General features: G+C 55.0%; 1 protein-coding gene across 3 annotated transcripts in view; it reads right to left on the bottom strand.

Annotated features, from left to right (window-relative positions):
- Window positions 1-7,816: 7,816 nt before the first annotated feature.
- The window catches only part of KIAA0040 (KIAA0040 ortholog), a 29,101-nt gene continuing 17,032 nt past the window's right edge, over window positions 7,817-19,885 (bottom strand). For all 3 annotated transcript variants that reach the window (XM_039881438.1, XM_039881440.1, XM_039881441.1), the window contains one exon: window positions 7,817-11,349. In XM_039881438.1, the coding sequence (XP_039737372.1) occupies window positions 10,925-11,224 (300 nt within the window). In that variant the 5' untranslated portion in view covers window positions 11,225-11,349 and the 3' untranslated portion in view covers window positions 7,817-10,924. The remainder of the gene's footprint in view (window positions 11,350-19,885) is intronic.

Genomic DNA, 19,885 nt, shown 5'->3' with positions numbered 1-19,885 from the left:
GCAAGACCAGCCCGGGGCTGGGGCGCCGGAAGCGTGGGGTGGAGGGGGGTCGTGGTGGCGGAGAGTGGAAGTTAGGGGGACGGTCATAGCCTCTAGTTTCTGAGATGGCCGGTCACCCTGCGGGACAAAGCGTGTCACCAAGCTTCACATCACAGAGGGCACTTCCCTGTCACCTGCAGACCTGTGCCATCTAGATTGGGGGCCTACAGACCAACGCAGAGCGAATGGGACGGGCAGCCCCGGAACCGCAAGCTCTTTGGGTCTGCCGTCAGTAATGAGCATTCGGGATCAGGGCGATAAAAAGCATCTAGCACTTTACCGATTGGAAACCTCTGGAAATATATGTATATTTACAGCTGTGCTAATACAAATCTTTTCTCTAGAAAGAAGCATTTAATGACCAGGGGTTCTGAAAGAGCCCGATGATTGTGACCTCCCTTTACCACTGGGTTTTGAGGATAAAAAATTGCTGGTGTCGTGAGCAAGAATAAAGGGGACCAAAAGGGACCGAGGTGGATCCGCATTCGCTGAGTTCTGACTGGCGTCCGTCAGCCAGAGAGGAGCCTCCGCACCGCGCTATTTTTAAGTGCCCCCTTTCCGGCCATTTGCATAATCACTTTCATAGATCCGCACATGTTGTGAATAAATTCTCACTCGTGTCAACTTTAAATCATTTGGCTTTCTCGATAATTGGTTCCTCCCGAAGCCTCTTTTCTGCGCCTCCGTTTCACGTGTCAAGTCCTCGGCCTCCCTCCTTTCCCCGGCTCCCCCCACTCTGTGCGCCTGGGTCTCCCCGAATTCTCAGCATCAGAGGCTTACCATTCGCATGGACACCGGGCCAGACCCTTTCGGCTTATTTTCCTGTCACTCTGCAGGGTTTTACTGTAGGGAAGTCAGTGATCATCGAAGTAATTCAAATTCCTATTCAAGAAGAAAATAATAACAAAGCACTGATTAAAAACATTTTTGCCTTGTGTTGTTTTCCCCACATAAGTACACTCGAATTCTAAATTTAACCTAAATGAAAGAAGAGGTGAAATTCGTGCATTATAACGGGATTTGGACGGTTGCGATCTTTTACTTGTGTGATGGCAAATAATGGCATTTGGAAGCAGCAGAAGTGAGTGAGTGGGAGGGACCACACCGGGAAAGCTGCAGTCCTCCCCCGGGACAGGGGTCTTTCATGGCCTCAGCTTCTCCCAGTTTTAGTTTCTGGCTGAAAGCCAAGCCATCCTGTCAAGACAGCTTTTGTCAACAGCCTTTAAAGTTGTCAGCACCCCCGGGTGGCCTGAGTGAAGTACAGTCACAGCATTGGGGCCGATTGTTTAAAAATGTCCCCACGCATGGTTCGTGGACTCAGCGGGAATTTCGGGGTCTGCCTGCTTCCTGCCGGGCAGAGCGCTTGGCACCGGGGAGACAGAGCTGAGCTCACAGAGGCCAGACGCGGTCCTTGCATTAATGAGGTGGGCGTGCTGTCATTCACTCACTCACTCATTCATTCATTCATTCATTCACTCACTCAGCAGATACTGACAGCCCCAGTGCGTGCCGGCCTCCACTCTAGGCGCTGGTGCTGTGGACGTAAACAAGGCGTAGCATTCCTGCCGCTCTGCTTGTTTTCTGTTGGTGGAGACAGACAATAAACTCTGAAACGCGCAGTTCCATCAGGCCGTAAGCGCCCTGCAGGGAAACAGGAGGATTAAGGGGTGGAGGCAGGGCCGGGTGCTGGCGGGACTACGGGCCTCTTCAGGGAGATGCTAGCGGAGATCCGCAGGCCTGTGCCGCCTTTGCCGAGGCTGGAGCCTGAGCTGACTTCCTCGTCGGTCTTAAAGGTCCCTCTGCACAGCCCCCTAGTTCTGAGTCCTCTTGTCCTCTGTTTGCACACGAGGTCCTCACCTTGGAGACTCAGGAGCCTTGTGCTCATCCTAGTGGGTGCAGGCTTTTTTTGGAAAAAGGCATCCTTTGCAAAGTGAATCAGACCCTGAAGTGGCTCAGGGTGGTGGTGCCTGGTGGTTGGTACTTCCCGACTCAGAACACACTTGTCAGACGTGCTTGCAAAAGCGTGGATTGCCAAGTCTTGTCCCCAGACCTTCTGGCTCAGCCGGTCTGGACTGGGGCTGCTGCTGGACTGGTGACCACTCTGGGGACCTCCAGCACGGGCTCCATCCGCTGATGGTCTCCTTGCTGTGGAGGCGTCTGTGATGGTAGCGGCACACTCCCGTGTTCACTGACCCCAGCCTTGGTCCACCACTGGCCCAGACAAGGTCTTGTGGGAACCTGGAGTCGCTTCTTGCATTTGTTCTGCTGTAGGACCCATGCTGCCCCGAAGGTTCGAGGAGGAGAAACCTCAGCTGGCCCTTCAAGGGTCCTATGGGGGTCAGAGAGGGAGTGGGAAGCTCATTTTCAGAGAGTGCTCATCTGCGAACATTCTAGCCCTACGCCTCCGTGCCGACCTCGTCTAACCCAACCGGCCTGCCCTGGTAGCTGAACACGGGCCTCGGGAATGGCGCCCTGGATAAACCCGTTTTGCACAGCATCGGACACGTGCCTTAGAGTCAAGTTATGAGCCGCCGGGCTTTCGAAGCTCAGGGCAATTCCCACCCTTTAGGACAAAGCAAACAAACAACAGCTGCCGTAGAAGGGACAGGCTGCCAGCCAGGCATAGGCAGGGGTATCACAAGCATTTGATAAAGTCGCAAGCTATTGCCTGTTCCGTGCAAGACACTGGCAAAGAAGTGACGAAGAGAACGCAGCCCCTGCCCGCAGTGTGGCGGGGATGGCTATGGGGATGAACCATGACAGTGGGCAGTGAGACGGGGAGCGTGAGTCCGCGGGGATGTGAGGGGCGCTGTGAGCAGAGGAATGCTGAGAAAGTGTCCCCAGGTGTGCTGGTGCCAACAGGCCTGGAAGGATGAACCTGAGTTAGCCTGGGAGGAGGCAGGGCACCTCCGGAAAGGGGCACTTGGTAACAAAGGTGAGAAAGGATGGAGTGTGGCGAGCTGGAGGGAGGAAGGTGGTTTCTGGGGTGGGGGGTGGGAGGTGTGCTTGGTTGGGGGCTGAGCTGGGGAGCCGGGCAGGGGCTCCCGTCTGGGCCTTGCACCACAATACCCTGCTTCTCAGCTCTCACTACCCATCAGAGTCAGCTGGAGCGGTTCCGGTTCCGGTTCTGGGCCCTGCCTCACCTCCAGAGACTCTGCTTCAACCAATCCCAGCCGAGACCTGTGCATCTGCGTGTTTTAAAGCTCCCAGGGGAGGTATTGAGGGCAGTTTGGGGGAAAGGGTAGAGGTTCAGACAGGTTAAGGGCTAACGGAACAGGTGAGAAGTGTTGCTTTTCTTGACTTGTGGCATAAATAGTGGGAAAGGGGAGAAAGGCTCAGGTTAAAGGGGTATTTAGGAGGAAGAATCGCCAGGATTTGAGGGCGATGAGTGGTAAAGGCAGGGCAGAGTTTAGAGCTGGTCCTTGATCGCTTCCTCTGGGAACAGCGTCCCAGAGTTTATGCTTGTCATAGGACAACAAGAGGTCTGCTTTCGAACTTACAATTCTCAAGGACTCAAGGATCATTAAAGCCAGAAAATGCTGAAGAAGCCGGGGAGAAAGACAAAAGTGACTCCAGGGATTGGGATCTAGGAGATGCCGCGGAGGAGGCGGACCAGGTGTGGCGCGTGATGGCGCAGCGGAAGGAAAACACGTGTAAATAATGGAAAGCTCCGGGCGAAACGTAATCGTCTGCTGGAGGAAGTCCTTCGCGAAAAAAATGCCCAAGTCATTGCCTTGAAGCCCGTCACCGGGGCGGGACAGAGGCTCCGGAAGCAGCGTCTGTCCCCCGGGAGCCGGGGTCGGTACGCAGGAGGTGCGCGGTACCCAGCCGCGCCAGGAGATGGCACCGTCGCCCCGCCGGGCGCCTCTCCCCGCACGGCCCCTTCCCGTCGCAAAGGTGAGTCTGGGGAGTCCCCACTTTTCTTCCTTCCTGGATAACACGGTCTGTGGGGTGCAGCTCAGCATCCAGCCCGTGCTTGGTGGTGGTGCAGGCAGTGTTGCTGCTGGACGGATGCCCCAAACGGGCAACTGGGAAATATTCGGCCTAGTCGGCCTGGACTCCGAGCCCTGACCTGGTATGGGGCAGGGTGGTGAGATGGGGGGATGGGGGCCGTTGGCATGATGAAAGGCGAGGGGGAACCCCGGAAGAGATTTTAGGCAGTGTCTAATGCGCAAATAAGTCCACTTCCCAAAGTTAGTTTTTCCTGCCGGGGAAACGGAGAATGGGTTGCGTTTCAATTCCAGGGGGATCTGAAGAAATGAGCCCGTAAAGGCCCGCTTATTCTCTAATACAGATAAATCACAGAGCAGTGATAGTGATGGAAATAGAAAACAATGGTATTGCAGTATTGCGATGTAAGTAAAAGGAGCAAACAAGACGGAATGAAAATAGCGATTTTGGTAAGTGAAGAGAATTTGCTTTACTTAGGGAAGGAAAGGAGGCGGATGGGCCTTGCTGTGGACGGGGAAAGGCTCTGGGCGGAGCCCTTTATCCTCTGCGAGATGGTTCTGACTCAGAGGCGGTGCCTGCAGGTGGACGGGCTCTGAGGAGCCGCGATCGGCGCATGGGCCTGGACCACTATGCCCAGCGTGCGGAAGGCGCGCGGGGCTCGGAGTCTGCAGGCTTCGGCTTCCACGCCAGGTCCGGGTCAGGTCCGGCCCCTCCCGCGCCTCATTTTCCTCACTCGTGAAATGGGAATGCCATCGGTCCCTGATTTACTCACCGCGTTGGTCGCTGTAAGAATCAGGTGGGGTCGGGAGGGCGCTCTTATGTAATGTAAAGAGGTTCATGGTCCATAAGCGCGGGGGAACTCCCCAGTGAAGCAGGATTATACCGGTTTCTTCACCGTAGTGCCCGTTAGAACCTAATGGGACACGTGCATCGTGGATCCCCAGGAAGAGTGATGAAGCCACAGCATGCCGTGGTTTGCAAACTTATCTGACTACAGAATTCGTTGGCTTTCTGAGTACCTAGATGACAGTTCTCAAGGTGTGGTTCAGAGACCACTGGTGTTTACCTGGAGTGGGGTGTTAGAGGAACAGGTTGTCTGGCTCCACCCAAGACTGAATAAATCCAGCAAAAGGACAGAGAGGGGCTGAGCATCTGCACTTGTAAGAAACACCCAGTGATTCTTTGCCTTTTCTTTGTTCCTCTGATCGGTACATTGATTGAGCATATAGTGTGCACCGGGTTCCATGCTAGGTGCTGGTGAATAAGACAGTTACGGTTCTGGCACCATAAAGGGTCATCCTCATGCGGGCGGGGATGGGAGGGCGGTGCTGGGAATACGGGAGCACACGCCATTGCTACGTGGTCTGATCCTGCCCTGATGGGCAAGGCTGGTGTGGGGAGGGAAGCTTTCCCGAAGTCAGAGAGGCAAAGTCTGGAACGCTGCACCAGAGGTGTGTTTGTGATGACAATTAAGACGTAGGATTCTGCATCTCCCTCATCTGACAAACGAGCACGGCAGATGTGTGACTGTCACGTGAACACAGCCAGTCCTCAGCACGGTCTGAGGACCGGCGATCCCGCTGGACCCAGATTCCCCAGGAAACCCTGCCATGAGGTGAAAAAGATGGCGATGCAAATGCTCTACTGACGTGGCCCCCAAGGGGCGCTGCCACCCAAGGGTGGCTGCGTGGTGGGCAGGGAGGGCTGAGGGGAGGCCGGACAGGTACTTGAGCAACCTCACCCAACTCTTACTGCAAACTGGGAGCCCTGGTTCCTGGGGTGCGGACATGCTGTGGACAGCACAGCATGTCATCTGGTGGGTGACATGAGGGACGTGTCACACCAAGGGGAAGAGGACATGCACGGTGTTTTCAGCCCGTCTCATTTGATCCGTCTGCACCTTAAACTCGGTGGGGTCTCGCTTTCTTCTGGAAGGTTTCTTGCCCTTAGACTTCTCTCTCATGATCGTCCTTCTACCCATAACTAAGACAGCTGACATTTACTGAGCAGCTACTGTGAACCGGGCCCTGTCTCAAATGCTTCGTATCCATTATCTCGTCTACTCCTGTCCCTCCGGTAGGTAGGATTATTAACTCTACTTTACAGGTAAGTTTTACAGAGATGAGGTCACGGGCCTAAGCTCCCTGACTGGCGGGCATGGGAGTTGGTCTCAGCAGCTGGACGGCCTAGTCCTGAGGCCTTACCACACCAACGTGGTCCCCACAGCCCCACCCCAGGCAGCACTCACAGGTCACAGGCTGTGCACACGGCAACCCCCCGTCCCCCAAACTACCACTTCTCAACATTTTGGGTGGCTCCTGTGTCACCTCCCCCACAGCCTGTCCTGTCACCAGCTTCCCACCAGGAAGCAGTGACCGCGCTGTATTGTGATGGTCTGCTTGTCGGTCCCCACAACCAGGCCATGAACCCCTCCAGACAGCTGTGTATCTGGTGTGCCTGGCACCTGGTGTGCCTGGCACGTGGAGCGAACAGCCTCGGGGAGGAGTTAGGTACGTGTGTGCGTGTGGCCGTTTCTGAGCGCCGAATCATAGCTATTTGAAAACATCCCTTTGACGCTGTGACAAAGACCGAAAGCTGTGTCGAAGGGACTCTGTTTCAGTCTTGTGTGACCTCGAATTCGGGAATGATACCGAGGCCAACGGGCAAGGGGCCAGTGCAGGGGGTTCTGGGGAGTTGCAGATGCTCAAAACATTGTCCCAGTCCACATTCGCACCCCAGGGTCAGGGCCGAGCTGGGCAGGTGGGGCTGATGGCCTTTAGCTCCCGCCTCCCCACGGGTGGACAGCACCTGCGCCTGCCCCAGACGGTTTCTAGGCGACGTTGCCTCCCCTACACTGGAAAGGCCTGGACGAGAGAACGGACACCCGGGCGAAGGGCCCGTTCCCAGGTTGTCATGGAGCACGTGGCGATGGGGACGGGCCCAGGGATCGGCCACAACTGCAGGACTACCGGCCCGCCGGGGGGGAGGAGCCGCGGGCCCTGCCTCCTCAGCCCTCGTCCGCGGCCAGTGCATTTGCCCCGCCCCTACACCCCACGAGACTCTAGGCCCCTGCTCCCCGGGTTGGTAACCACTGGCTGCATGCAGGTGCCGAGCAATGAAATATGGTGGCATGACTCAGCTGCTGCACTTGTGACGTGATTTAATTAAAATGTAAACAGCTGTATGTGGCTAACAGTACCACACTGGACAGTGTGGGTATGGAACAGGCCCGTCATGCCTCGTTCTGTCGGACAGCGTGGTTCTGGATGGTTTCTGCTTCATGACCAGCTTCGTATCATTGAGGGAGGGGGCAGGAGCATCTGAATCATTATAATTAATGCAGAGCCGTGGCCAACATGTTTAAAAGATAAACATTGATGTGTACATACACACGCGTCTGTCTGTCTGTCTCCCCAGCAGCTACTCCAGAGGCCTCTGCTCTCGCCCCTCCCCAGCGCCCGTTAACTCACAGGTCTGTGTTTACTTAGTGTTTGCTACTTCCCCCTTTTTCCTTTAAGAAGACATTGACTGACTTCATGGGAGGGAATGCTCTGTATCGCCAGGACACATGAGTGTTTTTCTGCAGCCGGCACCTCTGAGGATGCATTAGTCTCCCAGGTATCTGGTCTGCAGGTGGTAGTGTGAGGATGTTCCTGGTCCTCTGACCTGTGACTCTGCCGGGAGTGGGGGTGGGCTGGGGCCTCTGGTACCCCAGAGGGAGACACTGCACCCGTCAAACCTGAGTGATGTCTGGGAGAAGGTTATAGCAAATGTGAAAAAAGTAACGGTCTGACTCCAGCAAGTAAGGAAGCCAGGCATGGCTTTTTGATTTTCAAAGTATTTTATTTAAATAAGTTTTTCTATTGGTGCATTTGAATTTTCCAGAAAAAAAATATTGACAAATACTATACAACTTGTACCATTTCTATTCTTCTTGAAGAGGCCACTGCCTTTTCTCTACCTCCTTCCTCTCCCTCCCCCCAAGAAGCAGAAAAGCAAACCCATTGAGCGGTGGGGAGACCTCCTGAGACCTTCAACTCAGCAGCCAGCCTGGCCTAAGCTGCGGAAACCCCAGGGCCCCTCCCAGGCCGGTGCTGGTCCCGGAAGCCTCTTCTTCAGGATCCTATTTGCCCTTCATTAGCGTCAATCCCCCGAGGCGGGCCCAGCAGAGGCTCCGTCCTGAGGCAGCCCTGTGGCCAGTGGCAGTTGTGGGACAAGAGGCCTAGAGGAAGGAGTAACCGTGGGCGGGAATAGCGCATGGAGTGGGGGGCAGGGGTGCCAGCAGGGGAGGGAGGAAGAGAAGAGCGAGACCCGGGAGAGAATGATGAGGATGAACTGGGAAGGGGGGGCGGGCGCCTCGGGCTCCTTTCACACACCCATTTATTCAACAAAAACACGAGGCCTCGCGCGCCCCCCGCACTGTTCTCGGCGCTCCAGGGGAGGCCGCGGTGGGAAGACAGGCCTCGTTCGGGGCTTAGCGTCCTGTGTCCAGGCCTGTGGGGGCAACCGAGACGTGAGTTTGGGGATGTTTTGCGCCCTGAGGTAGAGCAGGTCCATTCGATTAGGAGACAGCAGGGCACTGTACCTGGAGACGGAGGCTTTGTCACAGCAATGACAACCGACTGCCATCTTAATTCAAATGAGCAGCCGGTTGCCACGGCAACCGTGTTCCTCGTGTGGTCCCCATCCGGGTGATCTCTTCTCCTAGATCACATCTGACACCAGCCTCAGCTGTCGGCTTCCACGTCTCCCCAAGTCATCCCTCTCGGGGACTGAGGGTTGGCGGTAGGAAGGGGAACTCGTCCCGGTGGGCAGCGGTGGACGCGGTGAGGCCCGTGCATTTTGTGTGGGGAGATGACTAGTCATCCTGCGACATCAAGGGGACAGTCAGATGCTCCATGAGACGCTCTCCATGTGACAAGGGGACAGAGAATCAGAGGGTGGCTTCTCTCTCTGGTCAAAAGGGTTTAGGAGGGAGGGGCCTGAGTGCCCAGGATTCTTGGAGCCACTCAAGGCGAGAGGGTGAACATGACTGGTCCCCAAATCATGCAGGCCTGAATTAGGATTCATAGGGTCACCCGTTAGGAGGCCTGGTGCAGCGGGCACCACCCAACGCCCGCCCTCCACAGGCCTGGAGTACACCTGGAGGGCAGGGGAGTGCCAGGTAGCCCAAGGGAGCAAATACAGTGCATTTTTCCATTAGCACAATCTTATAGAATTTAGTTTTTGCTACTATAAATATCAGAGTTTAGCTATATTATTAATTAAGTCACCATTTCACCACCATTTAGAACAGCTTCCATGGGGAAATATTTCAAGTGAACGACCCAGCAGATTTGCAAATGAACTTCGACAGTGCAGCCTGCACCCGAGTTGAGAATTACCCATCATTGAAATGTGGTCCCAGCACAACCAAAACACCGGCTCATCATATATGTGGGTGGACTCGGCCCACCACCTTCGGCCTGATGGGGAGACGCTCTCACATGAGGAAACGTGGACCCAGTTTACATGTCCCCACGGACCTCTGGGCACACACGTCAACCCAACTCTTGGTTCTGCGTGCACGCCCCTGCAGAATTCAACACCCACCTCCGTCCATTGTAGCAAGTAGCGAGCTCACTTAGAAGGGCCCTTGGGGGACTGGGTGAGGTATGACAGGTTTGCCTTTAACATCATCACGTGTCTAACGGCAGCCGCAGACGGCCGTGAGTACCAACTGTGTGCACAGCACTTGCTGAACCTCAAGATAAATATCAACCAACCTCTACACAGCTCCATCCTGCTTCCGTTTAAACTGCATCTTCTGCATCCCACCTGCAACATACGTGCCTCCGTCAGGACCCTGGGAAATCGCTTCCAGCGTGCCTGCTGCGAGGCTCTCCCGGCGACTGCCTTAAGTCCTTCCCCACTGAAAACCTTCAGGGACCTGGGAAACACCTGGCTCAGGGGTAGCATCTCCTTTCCACCTGTCGAGTATACACTGCACAGGGTCACACTGCAGTCCAGTGAACTGAGTAGAGTACACCTGGTTTCCACAGCTTTCTAGGAGTCACGACCAAGAGCTGTTTATTCTCGTGTGGAGAACATCCAGCGCCTTGCCGGGCGGTTCTGGGGGTCTTGGACCACATTAAATTCCTACCAGGTAATGACCTTGTCAGGACTTGCAGGACAATAGCTGTCGATGGATTCTGATCCACTGCTCTTTAAATGTGTCCTCCCAGGCGAGAGGCCAGAAGCACCGGAACGTGATAGGTCTGTATCAGTACACGGGGCCGGAGGCTGTACCGGGCTGCTGGGACTGTCCAGATGTGAGGATTTCCAGTCAAAGGTTAGGCAGGGGTAGGAATGGAGAAGCACACGTCTCTAACCTGAGCGGTACATGGAGTAGACCGAGCAGAGGCACCTCGCCTGGGTACATAATTGTGCATATGGGCCTGAACCTGGCCAGGCCTTCCTATGAGGTGTTTTTGCAAGAGCAGAACGCACTGCCTCTCAGGGGGCCTTGCACAAAGCAGACATTCAATGACCATTTGATGAACATAAAACATTTGCCCAGGTACGCGACGCCTGAGTTTGCATGCACACACGCACACGTGTGCGCATGTGTGTGCCTTTGGGAAACGTGTCAAGACGTATGGATAAATGTTCCTTGTGCTTTTGCATATGGAGTTTGCCAGAGATAGGCGGAAGGCGAGCCTGAGTTTGTAGAAAAGAGCATCGCTTTTGGACACTGAGCTGCCAAGACGGTGCCCAAGAGCTGTCCATGTGCTCCCTGGGAGTGTCCTCCGTGGGGACACTCAGTCTGAGGTTTGTTCCTTGGTTGAGAAGTTCCTCTGGGGACGTGACTGTGTCACTGCCGGGATCACTGCTCCCTACTCCATGTGTTGTCGGAAGGTGGCTGAGACGAGGGACCCCTCGGCTACCTGCCTAGCTAGACAGGCAGCGACAGCCTCTTCTCCAGCTGGAGAAGCTTGGGCTGAGCAGAGATCCAGAGGTCTTCTTCGGCCTTCTTCTTCTTCTTCTTTTTCTTCCCTTTGTTTCGGGGGGGCTGTCGGCCGCTCTCGCATGGCCTGCCGCAGCAGCAGTGACAACAGATGAAGAGGAGTGTGACGAGCACCAGTAGCGGCAGCCCCAGGATGACGCCCAGGCAGATGGAGTTGAACAGGCCCGCTTGGTGTTTGGTTAAGATGGTGTCCCAGATGGCACCGAAGAAGGAGCTCATTTCCTCCATGGCGCTTGGCTAGACGGGGCCGGAGGGACCTCAGAGCTCACCGCCGCATCCCAGGCTCCAGAGGACACAGCCTTGCGTGCTTCCTCCTCTCCCAGCTTTGGGTCTGGTCATGCCACTGAGAGCACCTGGAGGGAGCAAAACAGACCGTTCAGGAAAACTGCAGAGCGAGGCTCTACGATTTTTAATAACATCATAGATTGTAGGCTTAGGAAAGGGGAGGGAATTGCAGATTTGCAGAGTTCACTGAAATTATATTGAGATTCAATAAACAAGATAAACGCGTGCATTTAGTCAATAAGTATTAACTAATGCTTGCTATGTACACGTACTCTGTTGGACTTAGGATATAAAAATTAATAGAATACCAGAGCTGGCCCACGGAAGATGCTCAACAGTTGTCGGAAGGACGAATCGATGTGTAACCTTCCAGTCAGGGGCCGGCTCTCTGCTCCCTCACAGGGCGGTTCTCAGTATTTTCTCCACGGCAGCCCACCTGACAGGTGCTAACACCTGCTCCCCACAGGCTCTGTGTCTGACCTATGAACACAACTGGCCGTTTTCAACGCGTTCAACGTGTTCTCAAGCTTCAGCACAAGACGAAACGCTGGTCTTGCTGTCCGCCGTCGGGGGCTGGGACGTCCCCGGGCTGCGGGGCGGTCAGCCCTCACCTGGCCTTGCTCCTGCCCTCCTCGTTGTCGCTCCGTGCTCTCGTCCCCGCTCCACGTCTCCCCGTCCTGACATCCCGCGCCCGTGCCTGACAGGGACTCGCCGTGCTTCGGGCGGGGACCATCTGCTGGTCCCCTCTGTTCCTTCCTTCCTCTCCCCCATTACCTTCGCCTCTGCTTCCTGCACCTCAGCCTAGTACCCCCAGCTCTCCCTCGCGGACTGCTCCCTTTCTTTTTCAGTGGAAAAGGAGTCTTGAAGGCTGCTCAGCCACGGCACTCGGAAACCGGGCCGGGGCTCCTGGATGCTTCTCCGCTTCTGTCCTGAGCTCGGCCCACAGCGGGGTCTGTTCCAGTCGCTAGGCCAGAGTGACCCCGTTTCCACGGCATCCCCTCTGCCTCTCCACCTGTGTCTCAGGCCTCCGCTCTCAAGGGTAAGTTCTTAGAGGCCCCTTCAGTTCTGGAATCCACGCGTCCATGTGTCCATATGAGACTCGGGGGACAGGCACGAGTCAAGGACATTTAAGAGGCTTCTCGGGGCACGACATTGCCCAGGACCCACGAGCAAAGAATTATTTCCATGCTGGAGACCTTAGACATCGTCCTGGCCAACTCTCTCACTTAAGGACGCAGAGTCTGAGGCTCCGAGTGGGGAAGTGACCTGTCTGAGGACACAGAGCCGTGATGAGCACCCAGACATCTGGACAAGGGGCCCAGTGCCCTCCCAAGGCTGCCAAGCCAGAGGAAGAACTAAGGACGACAGCGTCACTTTACACTCATGTTTCACATGATACTTTTCTAATCACCTTCACGTGAACTGCATCTTTTAAGTGAGCAGCGGGAGGGTACGCTATCCATGGCGGGGGGGAGCCCTGGAGACTTGAGTCCAGAGTCATCTGCTTCATCCCGTTGTCCTGAACTGGAACATAAAGGTAGCACCCCGCCTGGGTGCTACGTCACAGAGGTACCCGGGAGTTGTCCTCAAGGTCCGTTTCCTTGGATAACACACCCTATAAGTGTCCCATGTTCCCAGGGCGCATATGTCCATCGAGCTCTGGAAAATGTTTTGAGAGAGTTCTTCGTGCATTTAGCAAACACTGACTGCGCTCCTAATATGTGCCACACCTGAACGAAGGACAGAGATACAGTTTCTGGGATCGTGGAGCCTTGTACATTCCAGGGGAATTGGGCTTATTGAGGGATCAGGTCATAAAAGTAAAATATAATAAGCAAATTCCAACCTAGGTGGCTTGGCTGACTGAAATAGAAGCGTGCATTTGAATTACACGTTTGTCTCCACGTCCCAGGCCCTCCTCCGCGTCCCCACCTTTGTCTCAAACTCGTCCGTCCCATGGCACCTAAACAGCCTTTGAATAAATAGATTTCTTTTCAAGCTAAAGCTAAGTCAATATTCAGTTCTGGATTCCTAGAGGTACTCATTTGAGTCTGTTCTCCAGATAGCCAAAGAGAGTATTCATTAACATTTGGAAACCCGGTCTGGGGAATATTCGATGAAAAGGTATTCTTTATACTTTTCAATCTACGGACTCTCTTCTAGGCGCCCCAGGTTACCTGCTGGGCTCTGCTAATCTATCGTGTTTCATTAGCATTTATGAACTTTGCGTCATTAGCATTTCTGTGAAACAATCACACATCTCCTCGGTGGTACGAAAGAAAAGTTGAGAGCTTCCACCGACTGTTTTGTAAAAGGAGTCGTCACAGTTTGGGCCTGAGAAATGCACTCTGGGTAGCCCCATCCTTTCCCTGGCTCTTGGCATCTGCCGGCACGGTGAGAGAACTCATCCATCCTTGTAAAACCGGCAGTAGATGCCCACCAGCCCTGACCGTGTGATTGTGGTCGTGGTGGTGGGTATGAGGAGAGAAGAGGCTAAAAGCTACTCACAGTTTCTTTGAAACCAAAAATTATCTTTATATCCCCTGCAGGGTCTAGCTGGGGAGAGTCTTTCATTCATTCCTTCTTCCAACAGACTTATCCCGGCCTGTGTGTGAGGTGTTGATGGGCCAGGAGCCCCGGCTCTGAGCCCCGAGTCAAGCCATGTGGCCTTGGCGAGCTACCGAACCTCAGCTACAAAACGAGGCGAATGAGCTTCCCTCCTTCTGGTGTCGTGGGAATAAAAAGGCTCAATGTATTTAGTGCATTTCGTAAACTGTAAAATGCTGTCGAACACAGTCTATAAAACAGTGGGTTAGTCATCCCGATAACCGGACTAGTTCTAGCCTCGGCCTTTTCTGTCCCATGCTTTACCTCCCAGCATGATCCTCATCGCCAGAGGACCCTCCAACCCGCTCCCATGACGAGGGGTTCGCGGGGAGCCTCTCTGCTTGTGGCTGGTCCCCAGGCCTGCAATGGAATTTGACCCAGCAACAGGGATGGAGAAGGGTCATGTGGGGGAACATCTGGTGGTACCTGGGGGACCGTGTCCCCCATCACTCATCACGACTCGCTGCCGCTACATTCAGCCATATGGTCCCCAGATCTGGGGACACTTGATAGTGTGCTAAGGCTTGAACTCGTCACTTTAACTTTGGAGGCGCGTCACCTGAAAAGGTGCCTGAGGGCTGAAGGCAAACGTGTCGAGCCCATTGCTTGGCCAGTGCTCTCCGCAGGTGCGTGTCACAGTGTCGAAGTCCCGATCACAGACTAAACTTACGCTGACTCAAGTTAAAGCGATGAGTTCAACTGTCAGCACACTGTGAAGTGTCCCCAAGTTCCGGAAACCCAGGGAAATGAGGTGTTTATCGTGCTTTTCTCAGACGAACGATCGGCCGTGTGGCTGAATGTGGCAGCGGCGAGTGGTGGTGACGGTGGGGTGACACCAGGTAGGCGGCCCCTCGCCCACAGGGCCCCTAAGTCATGTCGACGGCTGGCGTGCTCTAAGAGCCACGGGGTTTTAAGCAAGGAGAGGACGGGGATCGATCTGTTTCATAAAAACGCTGTCACTAGGAGGTGAGCGACTGACTGTCAAGAGGCGGAAGTGGCCGAGGCAGGCCAGTTGTTCAGGGACAGGAATTGTAGGGGGGGGGGGGGGGCAGGGGGGGCAGGGAGAGGTGGGGGTGGGACAAGTGGCCTGGCAGGCATTTCCCAGTGGACGAGATGGGAGACGGACATGAGGACGTGTCGCTGGGCCGTGCTCTGCTCTCTGCCTTCCAGCCCTGGTCTCTCGGGTCGTCCAGTCTGGCATATTTTATGTTCTCTAAAATCGGAATCCCATCGAGCCGTCTCTGCCTGAGTCCTGCCTTCTCCCCTGGGGAATTCAAACATCTCATCAGCCCCAGGCGTCTCCACCCTGCTGGCTCAAACCTTGGCCCAGCTCTCCAAACCACCACGGTAGTCCTTGCAAAATCCCCGTGGGTCAGGACAGGGTCACACCCTCAGGAGCGGTTGCCCTGTCTACGGGGCGGGGTGGGGGTGGGGCGCTTGGGGCCTCAGGCGGTATCATTAGCTCCGCCCTTCTGGATAGATTTTCTTGACCGTTCTCACCTTATGCGCATGTGCTCGGATGCCCCCATAGGTGTGAGTACTATTTGTGCAAAAATCGTCAGTCACAGCAAATAGTCTGCTCATAGATTATTAAGTTTATAACTGCAACCTGGCTCTAGGCATGATGAGATAGATATCTGTATTTCTCCCAATTTAATTAATTGCTTCAAGTAACTAGTCCAAATACAAAGTGGAAGCCTCTTTTGTTTTCCTCCCCAGAGTATGCATATATGGTATGTAACTAGATATCAAGTATTTGAGGAAATTAGATAGGATTCTCCCTCAGAATCGATGTTAGAATTATGGCTGCAATCTTGGACAGCGGCACAAATAGATCATCAATACGGGAATGATTAAAGCACCATGATTATTAAAAATAACGACGTGATGCTTTATGGTGTAGACATCCTGGATAGACGACTAATACGTGCCACACCTGAACGAAGGACACAGATACAGTTTCTGGGATCGTGGAGCCTTGTCCATTCCAGGGGATCATGTCATAAAAGTAAAATATAATAAGCAGAGGTGGGTCGCGTGGCTGGGTTCCCCGCTTTGTCGGTAACGGACATGAGACCATCGGAGGCTCTGACTCGCCGGACACGCACTTGGCGGTTGGTGCGGTCGGGGCCAGAATCAACGTCCCCGACTCCTGGCATGTCCTCCTGCTGGGTCTCCCCTACAAGTATCCTTGAACATAAGGAAGATGCCACCACATTCTTGCCCTGGTCACAGGCTAGACTGTCTTTCTCAGGCCCCGGCATCTCTGTGGGGCCATGTGACTGAGTTCCGGCTGAGGATGCTCGGGCCTGGCTCCTGGGACCTCCCCGGAGATCCTCGCCTTCGCTGTCCGCCTGCACAGTGGCTGGCCGCATGCAGAGGACCTCGGGGAGGACTCCCAGACCCTCGAGGCAGCAGAGATGGAAGGTGCTCCTGAATGACTGTGGGAGCCCAGCACCCCTGCTGACAGGCATCACAGTGGGATGACAGGGAAACAAGAGCTTTGCTGCTGAAGCCACTGAGACGTAAGGATTCTCTGCCACAGCAATTAGCCCATGCGGACGAACGCGAGTGACAGGGCTAACGCTGCCGGTGGTCACGACGGTGCCGTGAGGTCCACGACTGTCCTGCGGTGTGGCTTGGACCGCACAGCGGGGTTTAGCTAAGTTGCTCAGAGGGCAGGTTCAGGGCTCGAACACTCCGGGTCCGAATCCCGACTGTATCTACACACTGCATGATATCGGGCGGGGTCCCCAACTCCCTCTGGGGCTCAGTTTTGTCATTCGCAAAAGATAGATGATGATAACAGGCTGTCGTGAGGACGGAGTGAGTCAGTGTCTGCGATGCCTGTCAGAGCCAAGCCTGGCGATAACATGTGCCCTTATTATGTGACCCCAAACAAACAGGCTGGCCGGCCACAGGAAACAGCCCTGGACTCCTTAGCTAGTGATGGTTTCGTTTGCCTTTTAAGAGTCTAGGATGTCCCGGAGTCCGGATCTTGATTATGTAGGGTCTCCCTTGAATTAAGGCGTTTCTTCTCCTCTCTCTGGTTTTCCTGTAGTAAGGAGACTCTTTCCAAATTATTCCACCCATTTCTGTACAATCATTTCAGAATTAGAGCCTGTACAGACATCACTCAGAAGCAGCATTGTGAGGACGCCGTCTCTTCACCCTCTCTATGGATTTTGTCCTATCAGGCAGAGTTGGACAGGAGCCTCCTTCCTCACCCCCCACCCCCCGCCCCAAGCTGTCCCTTTGTCTCCCTGTGACGCACTTTGTGAGCTTCTGGGACGTGTCAGTTCCTGTCCTAGGCACGGGTCATGACATGGTCATGAACTGCTCGGTGTGGTGAAGCCACCCGCTTTCTACAGGGAGAAGGTAGACAGCAGACAGGTGCACAAATGAACAAGCCAAGATGTGTCGCTGTAAAGAAATACTCAGCTTGAGCGCTGAGGGGGCCCTGAACTCAGGTCCTAGGGCTGGGGGGGCTCTTAACTGAGGTCCTGGGGAAGATAAGGCCCCACTGTGTGCAGAGCTCCCGGAAGGGCCTGCCAGCGGGGCGGGGGCAGAGGACGGAGGCTCTGAAGCGGGAAGGGGTTTGCCAAACCCTGGGGGCGGCCGGAGCCCGCGAGCGCCGAGGGCAATACACACTCCACACCAGGCAGGCCTGGCAGTGTGGGCGCAGAGGGCGGCGGGTGGAGACAGCGGGTGGGGACGGGACGGTCCTCGGGGTCAGGTGTCCCTTCGCCCCGTTGCTACCGCAGTTGCCCAGACCTCAAACTGACCTGAGTGTCCGTCTAGCGTCCGCGTGTGCCCGGGGCCCCGGCTAAGCCACCTTTGGCTCTGCACTGCCGGTACGATGCTCATGACCACTTAGCAGAGAGGACGCCCCTCGCGACCGGCCCAGCCACGTCTCCAGCCACCCTGCTGTCCCCCGTTTCCCGAAGTCCCCCTTTCACACGTGCTTGCTCTCGGCATCGTCAGGCTCGGCACCCGCCGTCCCCTCTGCGGGGGGCACCCTCACGCCCCCTTCCCTCGGCCCATTCACAGGGAGCGCATCCTTCCAGCCTCCTCTGGGTGGTCTTCTGCCCCCAAACGCGCCCAAGCGGATTTCTCTCTCTTGCGGAGCTCTCACGGACGTTTATCTCATCGCATCATGATGATTGGTTTTCTTTGAAAAAGGAAAACAACGTGGAAAAGCGCGAAGGGCCATATACGTAGAAACCATGGGGACTTGCTCCTCCGTACTCCTGCCGGCTCCGAAAGGGTGGTGACCACGCTCATCCGTGCGACCTGACCGCCTCGCCCTGTGACGGTCACGCCGCAGGTGCTAATCAATATGCGACGCAGGAATGAATTATTTCGATGCTTGAACTAATCAGAAGACTGACTGTGGGTCCTCGGGCCCCCATGACGGGTCGAATCGTGTCACCCCCACAATTGACATGTTGGGGTCCAGCACCTCAAAACATGCTCGTATGCGGAACTGCGTTTTTGCTGGTGTGATGTGTTAGGACGAGGTCACGCTGGAGTGAAGTGGGCCCGTGACCTGATATGACTGGTGCCTTATGAAAAGGGGCCGTTTGGAGGTAGAGACAGACACGCACGGAGGGAAGACAGTGTGAGCAGACATTCAGAGACGGCCACTCCCTCGCCAGGGAGAGGGGCCTGTGCCAGATCCCCCTCCACCGCTGTCGGGAGGAACCGACCCTGCCAGCTCTCTGAGCTCGGATTTCCAGCCTCCGGAGCCACGAGAAAAGACATTTCCGCGGTTTAAGCCCCCGTTTTGTGGTCCTCTGTGGCCCCAGGAAACTGATAATATACCCCTTTCCCTTCAGCAACACCTCCACCCCGTCAGCCGGTCCCGTCGGCTCTGTCCCCAAAACACACCTCAAATCCATCCACAGCCAGGCCACCGTCACCTCTCACCCGGATTACTGTGACAGCTTCTCAGCTCGTCTCAAGTTCTCTTCTTCCCTCTCTGTAGCCTGTTCTCCCCCAAAGAGCCAGATCGTGTCGCCCCCACCCCACCAACACTTCAAGGACCTGCTCTCCCTGCCCTTTGACCTCGCCTCCTCCTCCAGCCTCGTTCCCTCCCCTCCTTACCCTGGACACACCTGCTTCAGGCCTGTCCGCCCCCTCAGGACCTGGTTTGTCCCTTCAGTACATTAGCTGTCGGATCTTGGCATGACCGACTACTTCATAACATGCAGAGCTCAGCTCAAATGCATGTCTGCTCAGTAACCTCAGATGTTACCGCGTCGTGAGGCCCTTCTTAACCAAGTGATCGAAGGGAGCCCAGTCCCCAGGCGACCTCCGCACCATCCTGCTTCCCATCCCGAAACTCCCTGCCACGTATGGCGCTCTCGTCACTTTAATTTACCCATTTTTGACTGTCTTCCTGCACTGGAAAATGAGCTCGGTGGGAACGGGGCCCTGGCCTGTCTTATTCCGTTTGGATGGCCAGAGTCTGAATGAATGAATAAATGAATGAATGAATGAATGAATGAAGTCATGCCAGTTAACCCAAAGGTCCTGCAAGCAAAGAGATCTTGAAAAAAAAAAATGTGAAGCAGCCAAACCAGGTCACTGGGGACAGAGAGAGCAGGGGCAATGGGGGTCACATGTGTGGCCAGCCTTTGATGACAGTTCCCCACCATTCAGCCCACGGGCCAGCCAGATCCGCCAGCCAAGCGACGCATATCAGAAGGAAATAACGATCAAGAAAATCCCGTATCTCGGAAAGCAGCAGGTGGGGGTGAGGCGGCGAACTTTATCAGCTCTTAAATAATCGCCTACTTTCCTTTCGCTCCCTCACAAAGGGTGCATTGTGGCTGGGACTTCCTGAGAGCAAGGGACCCTTTCCTAGTTACTACATGCTCTACTTCAGGTGCAGCAGAAAATCAGAAAGCTCCGTTTCACTGCAGGTTCAAAAGAGTCGGTCCTTCAATCAATCAAGGATTAATTAAGCTATGCTAGGAAAAGACTCTCTCCATC

Source organism: Pteropus medius, unplaced genomic scaffold (assembly GCF_902729225.1).
Source record: "Pteropus medius unplaced genomic scaffold, Ma_sr-lr_union100, whole genome shotgun sequence".
NCBI lineage: Eukaryota > Metazoa > Chordata > Mammalia > Chiroptera > Pteropodidae > Pteropus > Pteropus medius.
Note: the sequence above shows the minus strand (reverse complement) of the source record. Positions and strands in the feature narration are given on the sequence as shown.